This window comes from Ctenopharyngodon idella, chromosome 17 (assembly GCF_019924925.1).
Source record: "Ctenopharyngodon idella isolate HZGC_01 chromosome 17, HZGC01, whole genome shotgun sequence".
In the NCBI taxonomy this organism is placed as follows: Eukaryota; Metazoa; Chordata; class Actinopteri; order Cypriniformes; family Xenocyprididae; genus Ctenopharyngodon; species Ctenopharyngodon idella.
The window spans coordinates 33623101-33649581 of NC_067236.1; the positions used below are offsets into that span (position 1 = coordinate 33623101).

The 26481-nt window shown below is 38.2% G+C and overlaps 2 protein-coding genes across 2 annotated transcripts in view; both read right to left on the reverse strand.

Moving 5' to 3' along the window:
* flvcr2a (FLVCR heme transporter 2a) overlaps window positions 1-3310 on the reverse strand; it is a 32216-nt gene extending 28906 nt beyond the window's left edge. Inside the window, exon 1 of the mRNA XM_051866918.1 lies at window positions 2367-3310. Within this exon, the coding sequence (XP_051722878.1) occupies window positions 2367-2933 (567 nt within the window). The 5' untranslated portion in view covers window positions 2934-3310. The remainder of the gene's footprint in view (window positions 1-2366) is intronic.
* A 6778-nt stretch (window positions 3311-10088) lies between these two features.
* jdp2a (Jun dimerization protein 2a) lies at window positions 10089-25688 on the reverse strand. Its single transcript, XM_051866943.1, has 4 exons — window positions 25070-25688; window positions 13929-14146; window positions 11036-11140; window positions 10089-10951 (listed from the first exon to the last, which is right to left on the reverse strand). The coding sequence occupies exons 1-4, from the start codon at window positions 25158-25160 to the stop codon at window positions 10766-10768; spliced, it is 600 nt and encodes a 199-aa protein (XP_051722903.1). The 5' UTR covers window positions 25161-25688; the 3' UTR covers window positions 10089-10765.
* Between the last annotated feature and the right edge of the window lie 793 nt (window positions 25689-26481).

Here is a 26481-nt window from a genome sequence, read left to right on the forward strand (position 1 = left end):
AAAGAAGAAAAGACTAAAGCAACTTTAAAAGAAGTTCAACTTATAAAAACATGTCTGCCTTGCATCTTGTGTTTTATACACAAAAGCTTGTTTATATGAATGGCACTTTAGAGTTTTAAAAGAGGCCGTACTCACATACTGTAATTTATAGTTTTTATAAAGCCATGAAACACTGTTTTGATGTTCACGAGTTTGCTGTTTGTGTTCTCATAATTGGTGCCCAGTGACTTTGACCAGTGAATTATTGAATGACTTTTACACCAGCTATCTAAAACACAAGCTTTTTAAACAAAACTTTTTGCGATATACTTAAGATATATAAATGCATAATAAAGTGATAAAAAATAAGGCTACTCAAGTTTTGTCTTCGATAAGCTAAGGAAAAGCACTCGTTGCTAAAGTTACATCCTCACGTACTTGATTTCCATACACTCTTTAAAAAAGGTTCCTAACGGGGTTTTTCACAGTGATGCCATAGAACCATTTTTGGTTCCCTAAAGAACCTCTCAGTGAACAGTTCTTAAAGGGATCATGAACTGAGAAATCAACTTTTCCTTGAGCTTTTGATATATAAGAGGTCATCGTACTATAAGAATATCCTGTAAGTTTCAGAACTGAAAACTTCCTTGTTACTCCAATAAAAGCTTTTATTGACACCAGACCCAGAGAACGACTGATCCTGGAATGTCTCTATAGATAGGTGAAACTCCGCCTCCACAGAAGAAATCAACGCCTACTTCATCACTGCAGCATTAGCCCCGCCCACTGGTGCGTTAGTGAGATGAGGAGGAGAGAAGAGCGATACAGGACTAAAATAACATTACCTTTCAAAGGATCCTAATGCTAGGAATATGATTATTTATTTTCAACAATGTGAATGTCTCAGTTGAGCTTTATTTATTTGTATTCGGTACATTTCACTGTGAATTCTTTGGTAAATCAATCGCATTTCTGCGCAGGCTTTGCAAACAGACTTTTATGATATGGACTCGACAGTAATGCAACAACATGTAAGTAACTGTGTTCATTCTAATGCCTGATCTGATATTAATGATTCATATACAGTCAGATGATCGTTGTCTATGTGTCAGTAAATCAAACCAGTGACTAAACGCTCAACTGCACCTTGTTTCTCTTAGTAGGATGAAAATAATCTGTTATTTAAATGGTGATTAAATTATATGTAGAAAGCGGTCAAAGAACGCTCCCTTTACAATCGCTGGAGCTGTCAATCAAACAGAGCGAGTTTATCAGTGACTGAGTTCTGGACTCAAAACTCTCGTTTTATTCAACAAATCTCTTAGTTACATCACGTTTGCACTGTTAGTTATGATGAAAGCATTCGTTAGTGTGCAGAAATTGAGTTTCAATGACGAGATCACTGCTTTAATGAGCTCACCAACATGTCTGTGATCGACTACAATGTTCATCACTGCAACCTTTCATGCCACGATCTAAATATAATGCCATAGATTTAAGTGTAATGCTATAATCAGTTAGTAACCCTGAGAGCTGTAATAGTAAAAATGTGCTAAAAGTTTTTGAGAGAGTAATAATTAGCTATTTCAAATGGAAAGATGTCAGCCAATCACAGCAGTGGGCGTTTACACTGAAGTCTCACAGCAGACACGCCCCTTAAAACAGAGCGTTCAAATCAGAGGGATAAAATCAGGGTAGGAAAAATGCCTTTTATTTCTAAATTATGACAATTTTTGATGTAAAAAGCATACTAACATTATAAGTGCACCCCAAGAAACATTATAAAACAATGCAGTTTATGACACCTTTAAAAGAACCACTTTTTTCTTTCTTTTTTTCCACTAAAGAACCTTTTGTAAACGGACAGGTTCTGTGGATGTTAAAGGTTCTTCTTGAATACATGCCAAATTAAGAACCTTTATTTTACGAGTGTACGTCTATTCAGTGTGACCCGAGTCTGACAAACCTGTAGGTTAATCTAACTTCCTGGGTTACTGGAATGTTGTTTGAAAACCCTGTAGAAACATTTATCTGCTTGTATAATGAATGTACTGTGCAACGCTCCAGTTAGTCTATAATTTGCGACAACATGCAGGTTAATGTGTCATAAATTGGATTTTAATTCATGTCTGTTAACAAAACCCCTTACTGCATCAACCTTTGCTCGCTACGAGTTTCTATAATTTACGCGAAAATGCTCGTAAGATGGTGAAGGAACGGCACACTCTATGTATGTACATTCTACGACTCATTCGGGCACAATCTGGGTTTTAGTGTAACCTAAGTCGATTAATCTGACATAAATTAAACCAGTTCATTCCGATGATACCGCATGAGCTCTGTGTTATGTGTCAGTGCAGTGATGCTCTCCGTGCGCTTTTACGCACCTGGTTTCCAAACACGCCGATGGCGCAGGCGGTGGACACTTCATCAGAACCGAACCACACGGACGCGACCTGAGACGGCATCCCTAAAATGAACACCTGAGCAAAGGAACACGTGAACTGTCCGAGCATAGTGACCCAGAAACGGCTGGGCTGAACGCTGGCCACTTTGATCCACGTTCCCACGCAGTTGATGGAGGCTGCGAGCAGAGCGATCACCCGGAGCCCCTTCCTCTCCAGCAGCCATGTCACTGGGAATATGAAGGGGATATAAGTCAACATATAGACCATTGACAGCCAGTCGATGGCGAATGAAGAGACGTTGTAGAATTTCATGAAGATGTTGTTGATGATTCCATACTGGATCCACTGGAACGCGTTGCACAGTGAATATGAGCTGAAGAGGAGCAGAATGAGCCACCTTCTCCGGTACAAGCGAGTGTTACTACAGATGGGAACAGTGTTCATGTCTCTGCATTCGGAAATTTCAGCGTGATCCATGTTACTTTTCGTCGTCGCTCCTGTCTGAAGAGCGTCCTTTCCAAAGTGACTGTCGCCTTTTTCGCACATTTTGTACAGCTACCGTCAGTCAAACCTGCTCATGAATCCAGAATCACGTCCCTCTGTTATATTAAGAAAATATTCCAGACGCATAAGTTCAGCTGTAAGAGCGCACGAGTCCCCAAACATCCGGACAGACTTTGTTTCCAGCGCCAATAAAACTGATTCACTGCAAATTTGAAGACAGAATCGTACATCCCTCCTGGAAACAACTCTACTTCTGTCACTGATTCATGCGCGCGAGCTTCAGGCTCTACATCATCATCATCATCATCATCATCATCACTCCGAATGACATGAGAGAGAAACTCTAGCACGTGATCTACTGTTAATCATCAGCTTCTGAGCAAACCAACACGTTATGATAGACCTGCACAACAAAAAATATGCTTTGTTCAATCTTAATTATGGCATAAAAAGCGATAATTATAACATAAACATTACAATTATGACATAAAAAGTAGAATTTATGACATTAATTTAGTATGTCACAATTATTAATGTCATAATGTCGATTTTTTCCATAATTATGACTTAGTAGTAAGTCATAATTGTAAGTCATAATTATAAACCATAATTAGGAAATAAAACAGTAAAAATTATGACATCAAGTAATAATTATGATATTTAAAAGTTAAAATTAAGAGATAAAAAGTTGAAATTATTTGTCATAATTATGACATAAAATCTGTAATTCTGAGATAAAGTCGAAATTATAATATACTAAGTCATAATTATTGCATACTAAGATTAAAAATTACTTTCTGTGTCATAATTATGACTTTTATGTTATAATTTTGACTTTAAATGATAGCCTATGACTTAGTGTTAGTATGTCATAATTTCAACTTTGTGTCATAATTATGATTTACATTTCTTATGTGGCTAACATGAGCTTCCATACTGCTATTGCATGTTGAATATTGAATATTAGGCTGTACTTTATTGTGTACAGTGGCTGTATTGTCCACTGCAGAATTGCTTGGGGCCCCGGAGCCCTCTGCTGGTCACAAACGGCATTAATGCAATAAACAATAATACAATAACTACAATAAATGATGTCAAAAGTCCATTCTCTGGTACAGACTATGTTAGGCAATGTGATGAAGCAGCTTTGGTTCTGTGCAAATAAAATGCAACTTAAGTGCTGGACTCACCTTACACAAACATTTTGTTAAAATAATGTAATGTTGAAATAAAGTTTCCAGCGATGATCACAGTGATAGGTAAATAATATCAACAATGGCAATAGGCTGGGCTGAAAATCTCAATCCCTCAAGATCATCTTACATCTTACATTTTTTCTGTAGGTCTTGCATTCACAAAAAAAAAAAAAAGGGAAAACAGATTATCCGAAAGACTCAATCATATTAAAGAAAGCCACAGAAAGTGTGCAACCACCAAATTTCTTCTCTTTGATGGCTTATTGTGCTTGAATAGTCAAATACACATAAAATTTTGTCAACATGCTGTGTAAACATGGTCAGTTATGTCTTAAGTGAGGTTTTTAAGACAAAGTGATGCCTATGAATATTGTTCTTTATTATGCATTTTTACATGTTCAACTTTCTTTAGTGTGTAATATTGCTGTTTAAGCATGAAAAAGGTCTACAAAGTTCCAAAGCACAAAGTCCCTCCAAAGAGAATTATTATTACACATTGTGCTTTTCAGAAGGAGGGGCTTCATAGAGACAGGAACTAAACAAAGCGTTACTGACAGACTTAAAAAGATCCCAGGCTCTGGTTTTGCCATTAAAGATTATACTTGACGCTCTCCAGGGTTTAACTACTATCCAAAACAACAGATGGCAGTGCAGAAGAAATATCAGCTAAACCAGCAAGAAAAGGCAGTGAAGAAACTTTACTAAACTTTACATTTACTCTGCCAGTTACGATAATATTTCATGTCACAAAACAACTAAAAACTGTTTTAGAACCAGCAGGCTATTTATGATTCAAATATCTTGAGCTTGACTTTTCTGCTGCATCACAATAAAAGTTTAGTTTCTGGAACTGATTGGACAATAATTGTTGTATAAAATCTTGTAATATAATGAGAAGGTTGCATGAACGTTTCAGATACTGACGTAACCTCGGTTCCCTGAGATCATTTCTTCCTGGTAAGAATGAACATTGCGTTGATAGCTGACATTATGGGGAAATCCCTTTCTCTGAAAATACTGAAGACTGATTGATGTCTATGCAACTGCACATACAAATGGCGTGTCAGCACGCCCAAATGGGTTGGCCCATTTGCCCATATAAGCTGCCGCTGAGTGCCATATCATCAGAATCTTTAGACTGAGGAAGCGGGCAAGTGACTGCTAACAGTGCAAGCATAATAACATGGCAAGCTTATGTAATGTTTGTTCCCGTCTATCTCAGTGAACCGAGGTTATGCCAGTAAACGAAATGTTTCCTTTCGACAACAGTTCAACAGTTCCAACATTGTGTTGATAGCTGAAGCCATGGGGAGCGCAATCCAACAGTGCCATGTTACTAACACAGGACTGTCCAAGCCAAAAGGCTGAGAATAGGCCCTGCGAACCTGGCCCAGGTATGACTCTGGCCTCAACATTGGGCACAATGTTGGACAGTGAGTCACTGGCCACCCGGAAATGTCAGGCTTGGGGTAACAAGCCAAAACCAATCTTAGAAAATCACCACCATCTAGGGGCGTGATGCATGTAACAGACTTGGTGCGTCCAGCACCCTCAAGCAAATAGGATTCGTGCTTATAGAATCTGGCAAATGTAAAAAGCGAAGACCGTCCGGCCATAGCACAGATGCTGCAAATAGACACCCTACTCAACCAAGCCTAGGAGGAGGCCATTCCCCTGGAGTGGGCCTTCATTCCAATAGGACATTGCAGGCCTAAAGATTTGTAGGCCAGTGCAATCGCGTCCACTATCCAACGGGACAGTCTCTGCTTCGTCAAAAACGGGATCATCTAGTTTTCGATCCTCTGTAACAGCAGTGAACAGCTTTATTGAGCACACATTTGGTGGGATTGGCAGCTACCAGCAACTAAAGCAACGTCCTTGACACCCGGAACTGAACGGGGGTGGGGGACGAATACAGCTGTTTGGGGGCTGGTCCGGCTGAAGCGGGACATGGCCTCCTCCTCTTCACTCCTGAAGCATTATGAGGCCAGGGACGATGTAGCTCTGAGGGCATAGAGGGATCGGCAGCCGGGGTCTTCCATCCGAGGGCTGTGGGCGGACAGAGGTGTGCCGCAACGGCCTCTTCAAGCAGGGAGGTTTTCTCATACCCCTTCTGCTCTGCACCTTCGACAGAAGTGAGGGTGGAAGAAACCGAATAGGGGGTGTGCCACATTTTTCTCAGCTCTTCATGCATCCCTTGAAAAAATGAGGCTGGTCTCTGGCAGGGGGCTCGCTGGTGGTGCCCCAGCTGCAGGAACCATTCATCGAGGGGGTTGCGGGAGGGCTCGGCGGGAGTCTAACCCCAGCTCCTTGCCGCCCTTGGAGAGGACTCAAAAAGCTCGGAGTAAAGCCCTCAGAGCTACATCGTCCCTGGCCTCATGATGATTCAGGAGTGAAGAGGAGGAGGCCACGTCCTGCTTCAGCTGGACCGGCCCCCAAACAGCTGTGTTTGTCCCCCACCCCCCTGTTCAGTTCCGGGTGTTAAGGGCGTTGCATTAGTTGCTGGTAGCTGTCAATCCCACCAAATCATCTTGCTCATTCTGTGGCAGGGTGGCGGAATCCTCAATGGGTTTGACCACTCCTCCACATCTGAAGCAGCCAGGGACATGCCGCCATCCTCCTCGGACCTTCCAAACGAGAGTAAGCCACTTGCAACGGAAGAGGGGAACTGGAGAATCCTCTCGCTGTGGGGAGAGTGAGGCACACGGGATCTGGTCCGGCATGAGCTCACTGAGGCCTGTTTACTCAGCCCCATGAATTCACTGTTTCTTCTCAGGAGGAAGAAAGCGGAGTCACGGGGCTGAGTAAACAGGTATCAGTGAGCTCATGCCGGACCAGATTGGTGCGCCTCCAGTACTGCCAAGTCCATTGCTGGTCTCTTTAGAAGGGTGAACAAGTAGGCTTTGTTTCTTCATTCTTGTTCCTGAAGTCAGTGAGGAGATGATCTTTGTGCTTGAAGGGAAAGATTCTGATAAGCGGCAGCTTATACTGTATAGGTAATGAGCCCACCCACTTGGGCGTGCTTCCCCATAGCTTCAGCTATCGACGCAATGTGAGCGAACAGTTATCGAAAGGGAACTACTTTTACTACAATTTTTGGGTGCTTTTAAGCTTTAAAGTGAGTCAATATCAACTTCTATTGAAATCATCAACAAACGTAACATTTTAAAATAACTCCTTGTTTTCCACAGAAGAAAGTCATTTCTGGAATGACATAGGAGTCAGTAATGATAACGATTTACATGTGTGAGTTTCCTGACCCTATAAGTTAATTAAACACTTCCCTTACAGATCTGTAAATTTAAGCCATGGAGAGGAAGAGGAAGAGAGACAACGGGACAAAGACTAAGAAAACTACAAAGAAAATGGAAAACAGAGAGAATGAAGGACTTTTCAGGTCAGGACCATGTTGGAACATTTATGGTGGAGGGCATGCAAAGAAAACACAAGGATCATGGCATTGTGGAGAATGATTGAAAGACTGAATTTGGAAACATGTCTAAAGAGACTGGCATTTTCAGATGATGATTCCCTGATAACAGGTAATTCAAGTTCCAACTTGGAAAATGAAATTGTCTATCTGTAGACAGTTTTCTGAAATTGTTGAAGACACATGGATTAATAGGCCTTCCATCATGTTCTAGAACATTGTTCGATACTCCAAAAACCATGAGTATTCAGCAAAAGTCAGAAATGGAATATTTAAAATGGTAAAAGGTTACATACAACTCTGTGGAGACAAATGCGAGGATGTCTTAGAATTGAGGCCTAATATTGATGGACTCTTACAGTTCAAAAACTTGCAGTGGTCAAGTTTGTATTCCCAGTGGCCATAGCATGTGGAAACTTAAAGCCACGGTTGATGAAATGATGAAATTGAAGAGAGAGAGAGAGTCTGTGGTACCAAGAAAGACACATGCCAGTTCAGCTTAGTGGCATCATCTGTGATGATGGACCTGCCAACCTTCTCAGGGTATTATGGATCCTAATATGGATGCGTGGACCAAAAGAGACAAGGATGTCTGCAGGACATACTGCTGTTTTAAGCAACAAGCATGAAAATCTGAGAAGCAGAATTTGCTAAATGCCTCAAGGGATTGAATGAAATTGACAGATTGAAAGCAGATGAGTACAGACAACTGAAGCCATACACAGAAAAAGATTGTTCTGAAAGGTTTTCTGAGACAAGAGCTGTTTGACAACTTCATGTGCTTGTCCATCCAGGTCTCACAAGGAAATGCTGGTAATATCCAAGACTCCTGGAATTCTTTGTGCTACAGTGCAGAAGATTGAGGAGGGTTTCCTCGTTTACAATGTCCATCAGATGCTGCATATTACAGATGTTGCAATTCAATTTGAGCGTCTGGATGAGTGCAGAGCCTTTGCATTCAAAAACTTCAATGAGAAACTGAAACGAATGGTTTGCTGTGGGAGAAATCCACTGGCTCAGATTATACGGAGGATTGTTTAAGGGCAAAACATGCAGAAATGATCACTGGAGTACACATATAAAAAGTTGCCAGATTTAGGAGATGTTGTTGCACAGTCATGAGAAAATGGACCATGACAAATCTGTTTATAAAAGTATATTTTCACATTTTTGGTACATTTATAACACTATACTACTGTGGTAAATTATCCTGGCAATAAATTACAAAACAATCAACGCTGCTGCGGGGGGTTTTCAGCTTCTGAGGGAGTGATTATAAATTTGATATCTTTCTCTCTTCTGACTGTCTTAATCATCTCTTTCTCTGTTTTTTTTTCTTTCTTTTCTCTTTTTGAAAGTCGTGATAATGCAATAGAGTACATTACTGCCACCCACTTGTTCAGCGGCACTGGTTCCAGAAGTGTTTTTTTTCTATTCATTTTTCCCATAGGGATTTTTTAACAAAAATCAAATGTATGGCTTCAACAAAAGCAACCTATGAACTCACAGTAGGGCTGTCCTTAAAGGTTTATAAGTTATTGTTAAAACTCAATTTACCTAGTTTCTACTTGTGAAACCCAACTCTTCCACTCCATAGTTGTTTTTATCTTGTGCTGTTGATGCAAATAGGAACACAAAAATAAAATTTGCTATGGTCTCCCATTTAGCTCTATAGAAGTTTACCCAACACTGCTATAATTTGCCTCTGCGTTCCAGTCACAGTATGTCCATCATGACAGTTGAAGAATGGAGAGTTTTAGTAAAACGTCTGTATTTGGAGGATTTCGAAGGCTGAATACAGCTATAACATATGATTAGAAAGAAATGGTGTGGAATTACCAGAGTAATATAGTGATTCCTTATTTGGAAAACCACCGTAATAGGTGTTTATGGACATATTATTAATTAATTTGTGTCAGGGCGCATTATCCTGCTGAAAGAGGACACAGCCACCAGGGAATACCGTTTCCATAAAAGGGTGTACATGGTCTGCAACAATGCTTAGGTAGGTGGTACGTGTCAAAGTAACATCCACATGGATGGCAGGACCCAAGGTTTCCCAGCAGAACATTGCCCAAAGCATCACACTGCCTCCGCCGGCTTGCCTTCTTCCCATAGTGCATCCTGGTGCCATGTGTTCCCCAGGTAAGAGACACACACGCACCCGGCCATCTCGTGATGTAAAAGAAAACGTGATTCATCAGACCAGGACACCTTCTTCCATTGCTCCGTGGTCCAGTTCTGATGCTCACGTGTCCACTGTTGGCTCTTTCGGCGGTGGACAGGGGTCAGCATGGGCACCCTGACTGGTCTGTGTCTATGCAGCTCCATACGCAACAAACTGATGCACTGTGTATTCTGACACCTTTCTATCAGAACCAGCATTAACTTCTGGAGCAATTTGAGCTACAGTAGCTCGTCTGTTGGATCGGACCACACGGGCCAGCCTTCGCTCCCCACTATGCCAAGAAAAAAATGGAAGTGAACAGCACATTTTGCAAAAATGAAATAATTTTGACATGTAAATGGCTACAGGTTGTCCAACTCAAATAAATTGTGATTATCACAAAATAACATTTGAAAATCACTGTTTAATAAATGTTTGCAGTTTTCACAGCTATACAACAAATTGAATAAGTCACAGAAATAGAGGTTATGAAATTGTTTGTTGCATAAAATGTATCACATCTAGTGATAAGTCCATGTACAGGAAGTATAAAAATCATATATATATATATGTATATATATATATATGTATAGTAGATAACTATAATAAATTGGCAAGATGTAAACAGTTCATACATATGTGCATACATGACGCCTGCGTCAGAAAAACAAAAAAACGCAACTGAAGGCAGCAAATGGTGAATAAACATTGAGACAGTCCATGAAGAATCATCCAGTTAAGATGGCGAGGCCACAACATGCGTGTCCAACCATTCGATGAGAGTTTTTATGAATTCATAACAAACTATTGACAATTCTTTCCTAAACAGACTAAAATAAGGCACTTTATGACCAAAAAAAAAAAAAGTTTTACAGGGGAAAAACATTCCCATAAAAGTTTTGTAACTGCCAACACACAGCCCAATGTACTGAGGCCATCATCAGTGTGTTTTTCTTGTTGCTTTGTTTAGTCGCAACTCTCCAACCTTCCTTAAAATGTCCAAGTGCTTCAAACCAAGTGCTTCAGCTAGCTGGAGAAGAGCTAACCTGTAAACAGTAACATGGAAATGTGTGGGTCCTTCTCATTCGGCCTCCACCTGCTCCAGGAGAGGGTTGGCCTCTTTCTCAGGGCTCTTAATGCTGTCCGTCCTCACGATGCAGGTGGGCCGATGGCGATTGAGCATCAGTATGAGCTGCTGTCGTTCGTGCTTCAGCTCCTCGATCTGTGACTTCAGCTCCGAGTTCATCATCTCTAGACGCTCAGATTCCTTCAATGCAAGAGTTGAGGGCACGGTTAATACAGTGGCGCTGTGTGTGGACTCAGTACTGAGGCTTTTACATAGAGCACTTACCCTTTGGAGATACTCCGTTCTTTCTTTCTTTTTGTTTCGACATCTTGCTGCTGCCACTTTGTTTTTCTCTCGCCTTCTTTTCCTCCGCTCTTCCTCTTCATCTTTCTGGCAACAGCAAAAATTAAGGCTTTTTATAAAATCTAGTAAATTTCTTACAATCTGCCATTAAAGTAATTCATTCGTTTAGGAAAAAATGCTTTTCTTACTTAGTATTTTTGTCTTGTTTCCAGTCTAAATACCTAAAAATTCTTAAATCTAGATGCTTTTACTAGATAAGTAAAATGACATAAGATATGAATAAAAAAAAAATCAAAATGAAGTGAGTTTTTGCTTAAAACAATCAATCTCTGTTTGGGACAGAAACAAGATTTCAAACAGAAACAAGATTATTTTTCTTACCCCATTGGCAGATCATTTTGATTGTTTTAAGCAAAAACTCACTTCATTTTGATTTTTTTCCAGCAGAAAACAAGAAAAAATATCTTATGTCATTTTACTTATCTAGTAAAAGCATCTAGATTTAAGAATTTTTAGGTATTTAGACTGGAAACAAGACAAAAATACTAAGTAAGAAAAGCATTTTTTGCTATGAACATTCAGTTTTCACCTTTAAATTTAAGGAAGTTTCATGCAATATTTAAAAAAAATAAATAAGAGTAAAAAATATAGTTGCAAACTATAAATTTACCATCATTAAGAGCTTTATAATTTTTGAGCACTAGGTGACATTCATGCATAGAAAGTGTTTTGTTAATATTTCAAAGTGCTGCTTATAATAATTCATCTCCAGTTGGGTTTTATCGAAATATGTGATGAAAAAAGGGAAAGACCTTGAAAACATATTAATCATAGTATTCTGCAGGCTAGAGTTAAAAAGCTTCCTGTTTGCCTTTAAATTGTGCAACACAAGAATTAACTGAAATATCAACAGGCTTTTGCTGAATGAAAGATATAGTACAGTAACTACAGTCAGCCGGAAATAAACACCATTAGTCTCTGAACTAGATCACATAAACCCAGCCTGGATGGATGGAGATTATGAAATGCTTGTCGTTTTAGAGTAAAAATAACACAAGTCGTCATACAAACTTCTTTAATAAATAACATTCATTCGGTCAGCAACACTTTGCTCAAATGAAAACCTGTTTCCATTCGAAGCCTTTCATTCATTTATAGCACACAAGCTTTTAAAAACCCACTACTAATACAATACTAACATTACCAATATCCAACTAAATGAAAAGGCAGGGAATGTAATAAGTAGTTCGATGTAAAATATTTATATCTCAATTTAAAAAAAAACAAAAAACAAACTGTATTTATAATAAAATGAATATTTATGAGTACCAATTTACCATCCTATAGTACTTTGTGATGACATTAATTCAGTTAATTTTTGTTTACCTGATTCCATCCCATCTCTGCTCTATAGAGTCTATATATCTATAGATATATGTGTATGTATGTATATATATATATATATATATGCGTGTGTGTGTATATATATGTCTATATATCATCAATAAGGCCAGTGCAGAGGTTTGTTTTACCTGTCACTGTAAAAATAGCTTGATATAGTTGGGCTTGATAGCATTTCATTTGTGCTTTAAAGGATTAGTTCACTTCAGAATTAAAATTTCCTGATAATTTACTCACCCCCATGTCATATGAGATGTTTACGTCACGCGTGACCTTTCCAACGTGATTACATAATGTGTGGCGCATCAGCAGAGCAGTGCAAAATGAGCATTTGTGGTTAAAAAGTATATTATTTTTTTTTTTTTTTAGAAAATGGCCGATGGTTTCTCTAGATAAGACTCTTATTCCTCGTCTGGGATCATGTAGAGCTCTTTGAAGCTGCACTGAAACTGACATTTGGACCTTCAACCCGTTGAACCCCAGTGAAGTCCACTATATGGAGAAAAATCCTGGAATGATTTCCTCAAAAACCTTCATTTCTTTTCCACTGAAGAAAGAAAGACGTGAACATCTTGGATGACATGGAGGTGAGTAAATGATAGGAAATCTGAAATGAACTAATCCTTTAAGTAGATTTACTTTATTATTATTATTATTTCAGAGTCTGTTTCTTTGAAGCAGTGAGTTTCTGTCCACTAGATGGAGTCACTGCAGTTTGATAAGCATGCATGCTCTAAGAAAACACCACCTGTATGATTAAAACTGCACAAATAGCTGAAACAAACAGAATTGCTCAATTTTCCCAAACACCCACTGTCGGCTCCGAACTCACACACCTGTAATAGAGCTGCACCTTCAAGCTTTCTGATTGGCTGACACACTGGGGGAAAAAATTGGTGTTGGGCTTACTTTGAAACATTTTTTTACTCAGAAACTGCTAGTAAAATATACAAATAATTACAAAGAATTCAATTTAATTCAATGTGACACTGACTTAAAATGTGAAATTTTGTAGTGGAAAGACTGAAATAGTGTTTTCTTGTAAAACAAACTCAAATAATCTTTGTTTTATTTACAACTTGGAAAAAATCATTTTCTACAGTTCACATGCATGATGTTCACAGAGACAAATGAGATGTCAAGAAACACGTCATCAGAGAAGAGAAGAGATGTCGCTGAAAGAGGGAGGAGAAGTTATTTTGATTAAAGATTACGAGACACATGAATTTAAAACAATGATTTGCATGGATAAATCATTTATAATAAATACTGCAATATTCCATGAAATAAGAATTGTCAATTTTGATATCATAGTGGATTTAAAGCAGCTCCACTTTTTAGTTTTCCTGCAGATTAATCATTTAGATCCATATACGAAGCAAACTGGGTCACACTGATGTGAACTAGTTCAAGTAAATAAAGAGCTGTTTCCTATAGATGCCTCTATCTCAATGTAAAGGATGAAGATGCTCACCTCGGCTTTAATCGGGAGCGGCCGCTTGCCCAGCTTCCCCAGTAGATGTAACGGGGACAGCATGGCCCCAAGGTTGCAGAGGTCGGCGTATTTCAGGTGTTCAGTTAGTGTGGTGGCAGAAATGCCCACTAGAGGGCCCAGACTGGGCAGTGAGCCCGCCGTCACCGAGGGGTCCGGGATCTGTCCGGGCATCACGTCACAAACGCCCGTGACCACAGCTAGAGACAAGACAAGACGTTTCACAAATAGGTTGTCTAGTGAAATGTTTGCAGTAAAATGAGTTATCAGTCAAATACAAATTATCATTATGAATTATTAAAGAACAGAAGCTAGAGTTTGATTACACACAACTGAGGCTATTTTGCCCCTATTTTGCTGTTTTAAAGGTTCCTAATGTTGTTTTGTCGTCTCCTACAACAGGTTTACATTCATCCAAGGTCAAAAACACTTTAATTTTCTCATAATATCCACTGCAGCATCAGCTCTTTTCTCTCAGTGTCTGAAACAGTTTGATAAAGGATTCGGTCTCTCTAAACCCCGCCTTTCTGAGAGTCTACTCTGCTCTGATTGGTCAGACGGCCCATTCTGTTATGATTGTTCAACCGCATACAGCGCGAGTCGGAAACAAAACGGTAATTAGCAGATCTGAATATCAGCTCTTTCTCAACACAGTAATACAAACAGTAACGATGGTGTTAATTATATATTGGCATCAAAATAATCACAAATATAGCATGAAGAATATTCATATTGAATTTCTTCCAAATATATGCTCCTATTTAAAAATTACATTTCAGATCATGATTCTGTCACATATGTGTAAGTAAATTTAATTTGGATTATTTGTGTCTGTTACAAAGATTACCATGATGAGTATCCCAGCTAACAAAAATATATTCTAAAAACGTTTCGCTAATGTTCCCATTAAGTTATAAAACGTTATTTCTAAATGTTCCCTGAACATTCAAAATGTCCAGTTTTTTAAATGTTTAAAAAAAATTTTTTTCTTGGTTATACGAACGTTAAGGGATAGGGCTGGGATAATAAATCGATTCATCTCGATTCGTGGATCGATTCTGAGATTTTCCGAATGCATCATGATTCTCTCTCATGATTCTGGGTTTAGTTTTTAACAGCAGATGGCGCTCTAGGCTAGTTTTTAACCGCATGCTCAAATGCTCATGAAGAAGAGCGCTCGTGCATTCAGCTGATTCTGAGAAAGTACTTGCACCTCAGAATGTTTTTATGACGCAAGATTAATGTAAACAGCCCACTGCAAACACCCTTGTAATTCGCTTCAACCTTTTTGAACTTTATGAATGATTATTTTATAGAAGGTTCAAGTGGTGTGTGTAAGGAATTGGAAGCAAGCAGAGTACGGCTGTTTCTAAAGCATGCAGCGCCATCTGCTGTTAAAAACTAAGCTCAGAATCGATTCGAGAGAGAATCGTGATGCATTCAGAAAATCTCAGAATCGATCCAGAATCATTTCGCGATTCGTGATGCATCAATGTATTGTCCACATTCCAATTTATCATTTTGCAAACATTCTCTGAACGTTCTGAAACAAGTTGTAACATTTAAAAACACACACACACACACACATTAGATGAATGTCCAACTAAAATGTCTCAGGAAAAAACATTCCATGAATGATGTATAGATGTTGTGTTTGTACTAACGGTTTGAGAACGCTATTAAAGACCAGATAACTTTGAACGAATGTTTTATTAACATTACTGGAAGAACGTTAAATCATAACTTTGAGAGAACTGTGGAGATGAAATCCTGCACAAATCAGTCCATCTTCATTTTTGGTGTCACCATCACCAAGTATTACGCTCTGCAGAAAGTCAAACTACCAATGAATTACTTATATATGACTCTGAAAGTGTATTAAACCAGAATACGAGAAAGTAAGGCCATATTCACACAGCAGCAGAATATGGTTATCAGTCCTGCATTTGAGTCCTTAAAGGGTTAGTTCACCCCAAAATGAAATTTCTGTCATTAATTACTCTCCCTCATGTCGTTCCACACCTGTAAGACCTTCATTCATCTTCAGAACACAAATTAAGATATTTTCACTGTCGCTATTGTTACTGGTAAGAGAATACGGGTTTGACTCATTCACGCTCATTTAGACAGTAAGACGAGACACTACTGTAAGTTGTTTGAACGGGACATTTCGAGACTCACACCTGTAAGTCAATGCAGTTGTCAATTCCAAAAAATTACAGTGTGACCGTAGCCATTATTATTGAAGAACTGACACACATCACCTTCAATTATATAAAGTGAAAGTTAAATTATTATTTTACAATGTCCTAAATACATGATTTAACAACTTATTTTTAATAAATAAAAGTCATCATCACAACACCACATGTGCAGAAATACCAACAAAGCAGCAGCAGCAGGTTTTGTCCAGATGCTCAATCTGTCACTGGAATCCATCATGCAGACTTTCCCGACAATAATAAAGAACTAAACAATAAATAAATGTTTTTTAAGTGATATGATCTTTCATGTAGTGTGTAATACAGCTGTTTGTGAATGTTAAAGGTCTGCAAAAGTGCAGATTAATGGATTTATTTTCTCCCAAAAGAAAGAAGCAATTTTGAACTGCCGAAGCGAGTCATCCGTAATTCCAGTCTCTCTTCCTGCACATTTCTTATGTACGTTTATGTACCTTATGTAAGTAATTTGCATAATGTCAGCCTATGGTTTTCATTGGCTGAACAGCGTCTCTTTGCCCCGCCCTCAATCACTGTAGTTGTATCTGAGACTGGAAGAGTTTGGTTCGTGTTGTTCATGTCGAGAAGACGCTGTTTTCTGCTGCCAAAGCAAATCCACTTCGATGAGATTGATGCGGTAAAACCGACGCCATCTTTACTGTTCGTATCACTGTGAATCAAGTGCTGAGATTCAGATATGCTAATAGGCGATTTGATTCCGGCATGCGCTGTAAGTGGTCGACCAATCACAACAGACTGAGCCATCTAACCAATCAGAGCAGAGCAGACTCAACGAAAGGCGGGTTTAGAGAGAATGAATCGTTTCGGACACAGACACCTTGACTTTATGAACCTTTAAAATAGCATATTAGGGGTTCTTTAATTAACCAACAGTGATGCTGTACACACACACCGGTCTTCAATTATTGTATTGAACACATGTCCATTGTGCCCATGCACTGTCTATTCTACACATATCTCTCTCCACATCTGACATATGTATAGAATACGACAGCTTACAGACCCTTGGCAAGAGAAGCTGCTCTTTTCCTCTTTTTTTTTTTTTATGAGAGGCACAAAACTAGACCCAGACACATTCTCCTTAAAGCCGTGGAGAGAAGAACTGAACACGCCAGCCAAGATCCGCCCGCTGCCCGTGTTTCCTCCATCCAAATCTGAGTACAGTTCTCCATGTCAGCCGAGAGGAATGTGGCCGCAGAGGAACAGGACAATGTCATCAGCCTACACAAGTCCTCCTCAAATAAAAAAAAACCTTTCAGATGTACATTCTGTAGCTGGAGGAAAACTATTTTTAAGAAAACATTCTCACAGCCTGACTGCTCATGTCCTTCCATCCTCACAGAGAGATGAACGACAGAAAGTGACCAACATGAATGTGCTTCTTGAAGAAACGGCCTCACTATGACAAGAAATCACTGCCATATGTGAGCCGCTGCATGGCACACACACGGTTATGACTCAGAGGAAGTTTAATTGCTCAGGCAAGCTATCATTGCTCATACTGAACATTAGTCATTTAAACAAACATCTTAACCTCAAGTAGACTGCTAACTTAAGCACATCACTCGTCAGGCACCATTGGTGTCACAGAGAGATAACTCAAATTATGCGGCTCGTTGAGAAGTGTGCTTTTACTTTGGTAAGAGGCTTTTGCCAGCCAGACAATATAAAATGAGCAAAAATATTGAAGGAAGGACCCAATTTTATGATAAATTTTGGCAACCGAAAATGTGCTTCTCTGATTTATTTTGTGAACAACGTGGATAAAATCGATTTCTCATTTTTAATCAATCTTCCTTTTATTGAAGCGAGATCTTTTAGTCATTTATCTGTAAACAAAACTTACTTTTGTAGTGCCTCCCATTCAATAATGTCAAGCTTTCGGCTTTGTTACTTTTGATAGGTAACAAAGTTTCAGCTGTCAAATTCTGTCAATTTTAAAATTAACTTTAAACAAAAATATCACTTTGGCACGCTTTAGGCCGTTTGTCCACCAAAGCATTTTTAGCCAGCTGAAAACTTCTGAAAATCAGCGCGTGTTCTTACCAGTATCTGATTTCACAGATAGTTTGTTTCTGAATATGAAAATATCGACACAATGTAAAGTATTTACTCTGGCCCTTGTTTTTAATGACTTGTTCTGTTGTTGTGCTTGTTGTTGTTGTTGTGCAAGAAGTATGTGACGGTTGGTCGCTGCGTTATTGGTTGGACAGCTGGGTAAAAAGTGACAGTGATGAGCACTGCATTTTACCCAAAGTTCAACATTTTTCACCTCTCAGTGTCCAGAAAAAACTCAGTGCTCAGCGTGAAATATAGAGCTGCACGATATTGAATAAAAGTGTGATAAGCGATAACTTATTAAATAATGCGACATGCGATACGATAATGTACAAAAAAGAAATTGAATAATCAAATGTATATGGGTCATTGACGAATAAGGTTTTTAAAAGTGTAAAAAAAAAAAAAAACATAAGGGAGAAATAATTAATTTTGAAGTTTTATTACATGTTAAGAAAGAGATTATGTGGTTTTTATAATCAATTAACACTGCTTTTGTCATTTTTTTACAAGATGGACAAAATTTGTCACCAAAAAAGTTATTCGGTTTAACCAAAATTTTGGTTTTACTGAATGACGATATTTTCAAACAATGCTAACAGGCTGATATCTAGCTAGCAAAAAGGACAATCAAACATTTTAGATTTAGTACAAGTTTTTAAAATATTACAACATTTTCCATGTTTTATAGCGGTTGTACCGAATGACCTGATGTTTCGGGACATGCGTATGATCAAGTGAAAACATGAATTTTTCAATAGTTAAGAGAGAGTTAGTTACTTTGCTTCATGACCATGTGGTGATTTGCAGGTGTCTGAATGATGTCACATCCTGTCACATGATATTGACCGCATGACTTGATCCAAAATGGTCCCTTTATATTGGTTACTCCGAATGACATCAATGAAATTCATTTTTCCGGACATTCTTTCTCATAACAAAGCAACGACTTCTGCACATAATTTTAATATTATTTTGCACTATGTTTATATATTATGTTATAAAAACATGCCAGAATAAAAAATATATACATTTATTACATTTTAAGATATTTTAATCACAAATGAAATGGCTGTAATGGCCTTTGGACGGTTAAACCGAATGACACTTCAAAATCTTTAAAATACCTTTATATGTAGCAAAATATAATTAAAACCTTTTGGATTTAATAAAACAGATCTAGTTGTACTACCTTACATACTTTGGATGTCATATTTTTGTTTTTTTATTGTTATTAAGGCCTTTGGACAAAAAAATGACCCGTCATGTAATTGACCCAAAAATAAAGCTGCTTAGTTTTCACTGCACTGAATTAAACACTGATATTTGCTCTTATTAAAGCTATAAAAGTGTCAAGAGCGGTGAGTGATTTCCTTTTTGTCTTTTGTTGTTTGATTATTAATCACAGACAGCAGCAGGTTTATTAGGCTGCTGTTAGCTAACGCACGGATCCAATATATTGTTGCACCCGCGTTTTCTTTCTCAGCTGTTTATGTTCACTAAAACTGACTGTTTATGTGAATACTCACCAAGATGGGCATTTTGACATAATTTTGTGTGTTTGGCCATATAAGCTGTGGAAGAGAACTGAATTCGGGATTGCACACTGTCTGAGAAGCGGCTTTCTGTGTGCGTGCGAGTACCGCATTTGAAGTACTACATTTTTTAAATTCGTAAATTTTTGAAGTATCACACTGACACTGCGCTCCCATTGAAAACAATAGGAAAATACAGTAACTTTAGGAAAAACCCTTTGGTGGACACACAGCCTTAACATTATATTTAAAAGTGAAGTGTTTGTCATGTTCTGACAAAACCACAATTAATGGTCTGGTTTCTACAACTTTCACTTAGGAGCACAAATCTGCTTTTAAACTTGTGATAATTATCGATATCAACTGATATGAACTGAAACATTTTATTGTGATAATTTTTTTGGCCATATCACCCAGCCTTACATTTACTTCAGAAAAGCCATTCAATCTTTAATTTCATCTTTCAAATTTATTTCAACGACCATAAGCTCAATACTTAGCAAGAAAAAATAACTCTAGAGAGGAGCATTTTTCTAAATATATGCACTACCTATGGTACATATTCATAACTTAACCTGTTGTCTTCATTTTTAATGTATATGTTTGAATAAATTTGTCATGAAAACAATTTTTTTTACAGTCACCATTTAACTGTTTATATTTCAACAACGAATTGTAGTATTATATCATCAAAAAATGTATATAAAAACTGCTTTATGTGCAATTTAAGTGCTTGCCCAGCTAACAGGGAATGTTCTCAGAACGTTGTGGCAAGGTTCTCTCACCGTTATGGACTGACGTTCTTCCAGTTTGCTCAAAGTTATCTGATCTTTCATAATGTTCTCAAAGCATTAGCACAAAAACATTATTTATACATCGTTCATGGAATGTTTTTTTCTGAAACACTTTAGTTGAACGTTCATCTAACAATTTTAAATGTTACAACTTGTTTCAGAACATTCAGACAACATTCAAATGTAACGTTCCCATAATGTTGGCAAAATTATAAAATTGAACGTTTCCTTCACATAACCAAGAAAAAACATTTTTAAAACATTTAAAAAACTGGACATTTTGAACATTTTGGTGTTTTGGTAAAAAATCCATTTATCACTACAAAATATCAGACAGAGATGGAGGTGGGATCTTTTGGATTTGCCAGAAAGTAACCATCTAGAAACCACAAAGAACTACCCAGAAAACCCTAGAAACCTCAAAGAAAAAATACTCACGAAATATAGTAAGCGGTACATCTGTATGTAGTAAGCTTATATTCCATAGACATATACTGAATAACTAACTCAAAAAAACCTGATGCATAACTAAATCCGTCTGCAATATATAAATCAGGAACATTTTCAAATGTGATCAAGGGTGTTTCATATTCTTCTTTCAGAAGGTGTGTGAGGTGTGCCGCCTTTCTGTCTACAGAACCACAGACTCCATCAACACAAGCCATCTCACTAAAAGCCTCAATGGAAAAATGATTTCCACAGTAAAAATCACCATCTTTGAAACTTTTAGCACACTTCCAAATAAAACTTCATACCAAGCAGTCAAGACAAGTATGTATTGAGGGAATGACAGCATGAAGGATTTGGAAAAATAAACAGAATACAACACTGTTCTCTTTGTTTAGATTTTCACTGGAAACTTCTATAGAGCGCTGTAATTCAGAGCTGAGAGAAACTACCGCTCTCTCCGCTGTGACCGCTACCACATGTTATATTAATATTGTGCTCCATTATCACAGATAATGTGTCGCTCTAATTGATCGATTGCCCCGTTCTTCAGTAAATATCCTAGTAATGCTGTCTAACACGCTACAGATATGATGTAACATGTCACGGATGTGTTTGATTATGTTGTTTGTACAAAGTATAATATGGACAACAAGCAAAATAAATACAATAATCAATCTATTGTCCATGTGTTAATTCAGCACAACCAAGCTGAACAACACAATTATGCTCAGCAAGTAACTGATCTATTAAAACCATAATATACTACATCTAGTAAAGTACAGTAAACTACATCTATTAAAACCATAAATAAAAGTGACTTTTAATATTTAATAAGGCATAAATTAGAGCGGCACGAATCTGAATAAATTAAGAATCATAAAAAAAACAGAGATTATGATTCTCCCAAGATTCTGAACAGACGACTAAACAAAATAACGCAATTTACTAGAGGTTCTGACAAAATGTTAATTACTGCAGTCTATTTAAAAATGTAAAACTGATTTGAATTATTCTTTTTTTAATCTGTTTGAGTGAATGATTCAATGACTCACTGATAAAGACTTCACTTGTTTCATTACCGAATGAATCAGCATTTTTAAATAAATCTCTTGAATGATTTAATGACAAATACATTTTTTAACAGTCTCTTGTCGCCACCTACTGGTGTAATGATGTTATCGATAACAATCATTATTTGAAGCACCAAGTTACTTTCAAAAGGTGAATTACTCTACTTTGATCGCTTCCGTAGACATCAGTGTTTATATCTGAACTATAAACATTTATCTCAGTACTTCTGTGATAGTATGAATATTTGTAACAGAAATAATGTCACTGTGTGGTTGAAAAGACTGTTTGTGAAGCTGTTTCTCTCTCTGGGTCAGCGGCAGCGCCAACTCGGATCTGAATGTTCGCTGTATCGTACTTGTCAAAGGCTTAATAGACGTAGGAGAATCGTTGTCATCGCGTGGGTGTTTGAATCGAGATCGCCATCTTTTAACGATTAATCCTGCAGCTCTTCTACAAATTAATTAAAACATGATTCAGTTGTTGTAATAAGTGTTGCTAAACAGGTTCAGTCTAATTAAAAACCTATTTTACCCAAAATTTGTGTATTTTTATGCTTGCTGTTGTATCATATTGTTAGCATAGAAACGTATTAACAACCTAATGTAAGTTGCTTCATGTGAGTTGTGCTTCTGCCTGTGACAGAGTTCAAATGAACCACGAGGTTCCAACAAGGTAAAGCCTTTTAGACAAAATCTGAGTGATTTTCCCCTGTTTCTAATTATAAAAGTGACTGAAATTTCATCCTACATCAACACTTAAAAACTGACATTAAGCTAAACTTTTTCAATCAACAGTTTAAAGTTTAAATAGTTTTTTAAAGACGTGTTAAACAGTGTTTTAAAGGGGTGGTTGATTATGATTTCACTTTTTTAACTTTAGTTAATGTGTAATGTTGCTGTTTGAGCATAAACAACATCTGCAAAGTTACGACGCTCAAAGTTCAATGCAAAGGGAGATATTTTCTCTGTTTAAGGACTACAACAAACGGCTGGTAGGGACTACTACGAGCTTCTTCCTAGGTTGGTGACATCACTAACCCTAAAATTTACATAAACCCCGCCCCTGAGAACACGCAACAAAGGAGGCGGGGCCATGTTGGGCTGCTTTAGAGAAGAGGAAGAGTTGTTGTAGTAGAGTGTTGTTGACATGCCGTCATTTTACAAACGAGGGTCAATTCAATGCTGGATTTGCACAAAAGATTAACATGACGGCACATGCTAGAGGATGAGTTGAATCAACTCCACAGCAACTACATACATTTATCCTCTAACCATTCAGAAACGTCTAAAAGTTGTAACTTCTTCCTGAGTCTCTCCATCAGTGTCGACTCCGGTTTGAACAATGTAAGGCTGAACACCGTTACTGACAATCCTCATTTTGGCTGCGTGAGATTCTCCAGCTTTGTTGTTGTTGAACGACCGAAGCGCGAGCTGTTAAAGCTCCGCCCTCTTCTGGAAAGGGGGCGGGAGCAGCAGCTCATTTGCATTTAAAGGGACACACACAAAAACGGCGTGTTTTTGCTCACACCCAAATAGGGGCAAATTTGACAAGTTATAATAAATGATCTGTGGGGTATTTTGAGCTGAAACTTCACAGACACATTCTGGGGACACAATATTACATCTCATAAAAGGGTATAATAGGTCCTCTTTAAATAAGTCTTGAAACACTGAAATATAACCACATTTCTGCATTGACAGAAGAGTGGTTTTACTCACGTGCTTTCAGAGACAACAGATGTTGTTCCATAAATGAATGCAGTTTAAAGTGGCTTCATATGAAGTAAATGTGAATATGTTTAATACTAAACACTCTTCTGAACGAATATAGTATCAAAAGATAATTTTACAGAGTTTATGTTCATGCCTGAGAGCGTCATAATGCACTTTAATTCCTTGCGTCACTGTAGTTTATTTACAGTGACACATATTTGTATAGAATTACTGTTTATCACGTATAGCTGTGTGTCATAATCAACGTTCCTGGATCCGTCAGTGCAGTAAAGGTCAGTGTCATTTCATTGCATTATGCATGCAGTTATAATAGCACAGTTATGCAATGAAAAACAGTTTCACACATTGCTTCCAGATTTTATCGCCCACTTCTTTTTGAGTGGAACTGAAACCCTTTTCTAAACCACTGCAATGCTTGCGGGGCACTGCTTATCTACAAAGAGCAGCACAGTTCATTTAACTTTGTTGTGATGTAACTTGCAGCACTTAAGTTTCAGATCATGTTTTAAATAATCATGGATATCCATCTGCTGCATAACGGCATACTGTAAAACTGGATCCTACAACAGAAATCTTGAATTTAAAAAAGTTTGTCCACAGCATTACTGCCCACTACCACACATGCATCCCTTTCACTGATTACAAGCTTAATGCATTGTGTGTGACACCGGACAATACAGTGAAATAATGAGGTGAAGATGATCAAAATATGAACGTGCATTTGCACCACGCCCTACAGTGACTCAATGATCTCAAAGCGGAAGTTTCTCTTATGTAACATGAACTTCAGCTTACAGCGGTCTGTCTGTCCCATCATCGCGATATATTAAGAAGCGAACATTCCCAATATAGGCTACAACTATGGCTGAGAGAAATGCGTTCAAATATGGAAATAAAGAGGTATTTAACGCATGCAGCTACAGTAACATACTCTTTTGCTGTTATTTAAATAAATACCCACATTGCTTATTTTGCAATGTTCCATTTTGTGCTTGCATACACTCGGGCTGTGTCTCGAAACCTAGCGAGTTCCCTACATAGAACGCATTTTTGCGCATCTTAGGCGCGCAGCGCGGCTCAGCTGAAACGGAACGCGCGCCCGATGCCCGATGCTGCTGCGCGCCTCCGATGCGCAAAAACGCGCTCAGTCTAGGCGGCTCTCTGCGCTTTGAGACACAGCCGTGGAGAAATGCAGCGCCTGGACTCGAAGCCGTGCAAAAGTTGTCAAAGTTGCCCTCTTACCTGACTTTGGTCTCGAGGTGAGCGAGTGGAGTCCCTTTGTGACGTCAGCTGGAGGTCGCGAGTAGATCTTGAAGAGCGGGAATCGTTGCATCAGCTCGAGTCTCGAGCGCTGATCCCTGATCGGGAAGAGCGAGGAATGCGGAAGTCAGACGTCAGCAGGGAGGATGAGAAATGAACTGCAGGGAAAACACACATGGAGAAGTGGAGAACTGAGGAGCAGAGTCGCTCCACCCCTTAGAAACCAGAAAACAAACATTCCGCTCACCGTCAGCGCTTTACATTCCCTCAACAAGCAGAAGTTCTTCTGAAACAGATCTGAGGCTGCAGTGATTGATATGGAGCGTTTCTAGCCTTTCATCATTCAGTACCTCATCAAAAAAGGGTCCCCATGTTTTGATTCTCTCTTTTTAACGGATATATGAATGTAAATTGTGTTAACCTGCAGCACAGATGACCCTACAATCCCAGAGGCTGCAGTTTCAGGACTGTGTAGGGGATCCTACTTCTCCTTACCTTAAACATAACACAGGCTAATTTTTAACCATAAAACAAGTCCATATTCAAGTTCAGTTTTCTTGGAAAAAAGGCTGATATAGGAATGTTAAGGGAACATTCTCCAAACCAACAGAGAATGTTTTATTTACGTAATCGACAGAGATCACTAGGATGTCTGTTCTGGGAATCAGAAATAGTTAGCAGGGCATTGGTAATCCTCCTGAAATGTTTCAGTTTGTTTCAATATAACGAGTTCACATTCTGGTTTTAAATTCAGTGCTCTTGGAAAAAAGACCTAATTTTTCAATGCCGATGTAAGCATTTTTTGCACCAGCTAAAATAACATGGAAGTGGCTGAAACTGAAAGCCTTGGACGTTAAAGTCACCATGAAATCTTTTTTTTTTTTTTTTAAATTGAATATTATAGTGTTTATTATAAATGATTTATTGGTCCACATCATTGTTTTACATTCATGTGTCTCGTAATCTTGAATCAGAATATCTTCTCCTCCCTCTTGCAGCATCTCTTCTCTTCTCTGATGATGAGGGCGGGGCAACCTGTCACTCACATGAGATGCACCAATAGCAAACCACAACCATCTAATCAATTCCTCATGGACAAAATCAAGCCCCGCCCTACATTTGTTCTTGTTCCAGAAGCCGTTTCACTCAGATATACGGCACAATAGGAAGAAAAGGCTAGCGCAACTTTAAAAATAGGGTGGAAACCAGGTCTGCTCTGATGCAGTAGAATTAGCTGGTCCTAGAAATGCAGACTTGTAAAACATTAAATCAACACCTAAAAACAAGATAGTCCATGTACTATAGTTGTGTCATGTACCATGACTACCATATCATATACCTTGGCATTTACTGTACATCGATTTCTTTAAGGTACTTCATAAAATACCATGGCA

Coding starts and splice junctions, on each gene's coding strand:
- jdp2a (XM_051866943.1), bottom strand. CDS start 25,160: ATGCAACGATTCCCGCTCTTCAAGATCTACTCGCGACCTCCAGCTGAC. Junction 11,141..13,928: donor CGCTCCCGATTAAAGCCGAG/GTGAGCATCTTC, acceptor TGCTGTTGCCAG/AAAGATGAAGAGGAAGAGCG. Junction 10,952..11,035: donor GAACGGAGTATCTCCAAAGG/GTAAGTGCTCTA, acceptor CTTGCATTGAAG/GAATCTGAGCGTCTAGAGAT.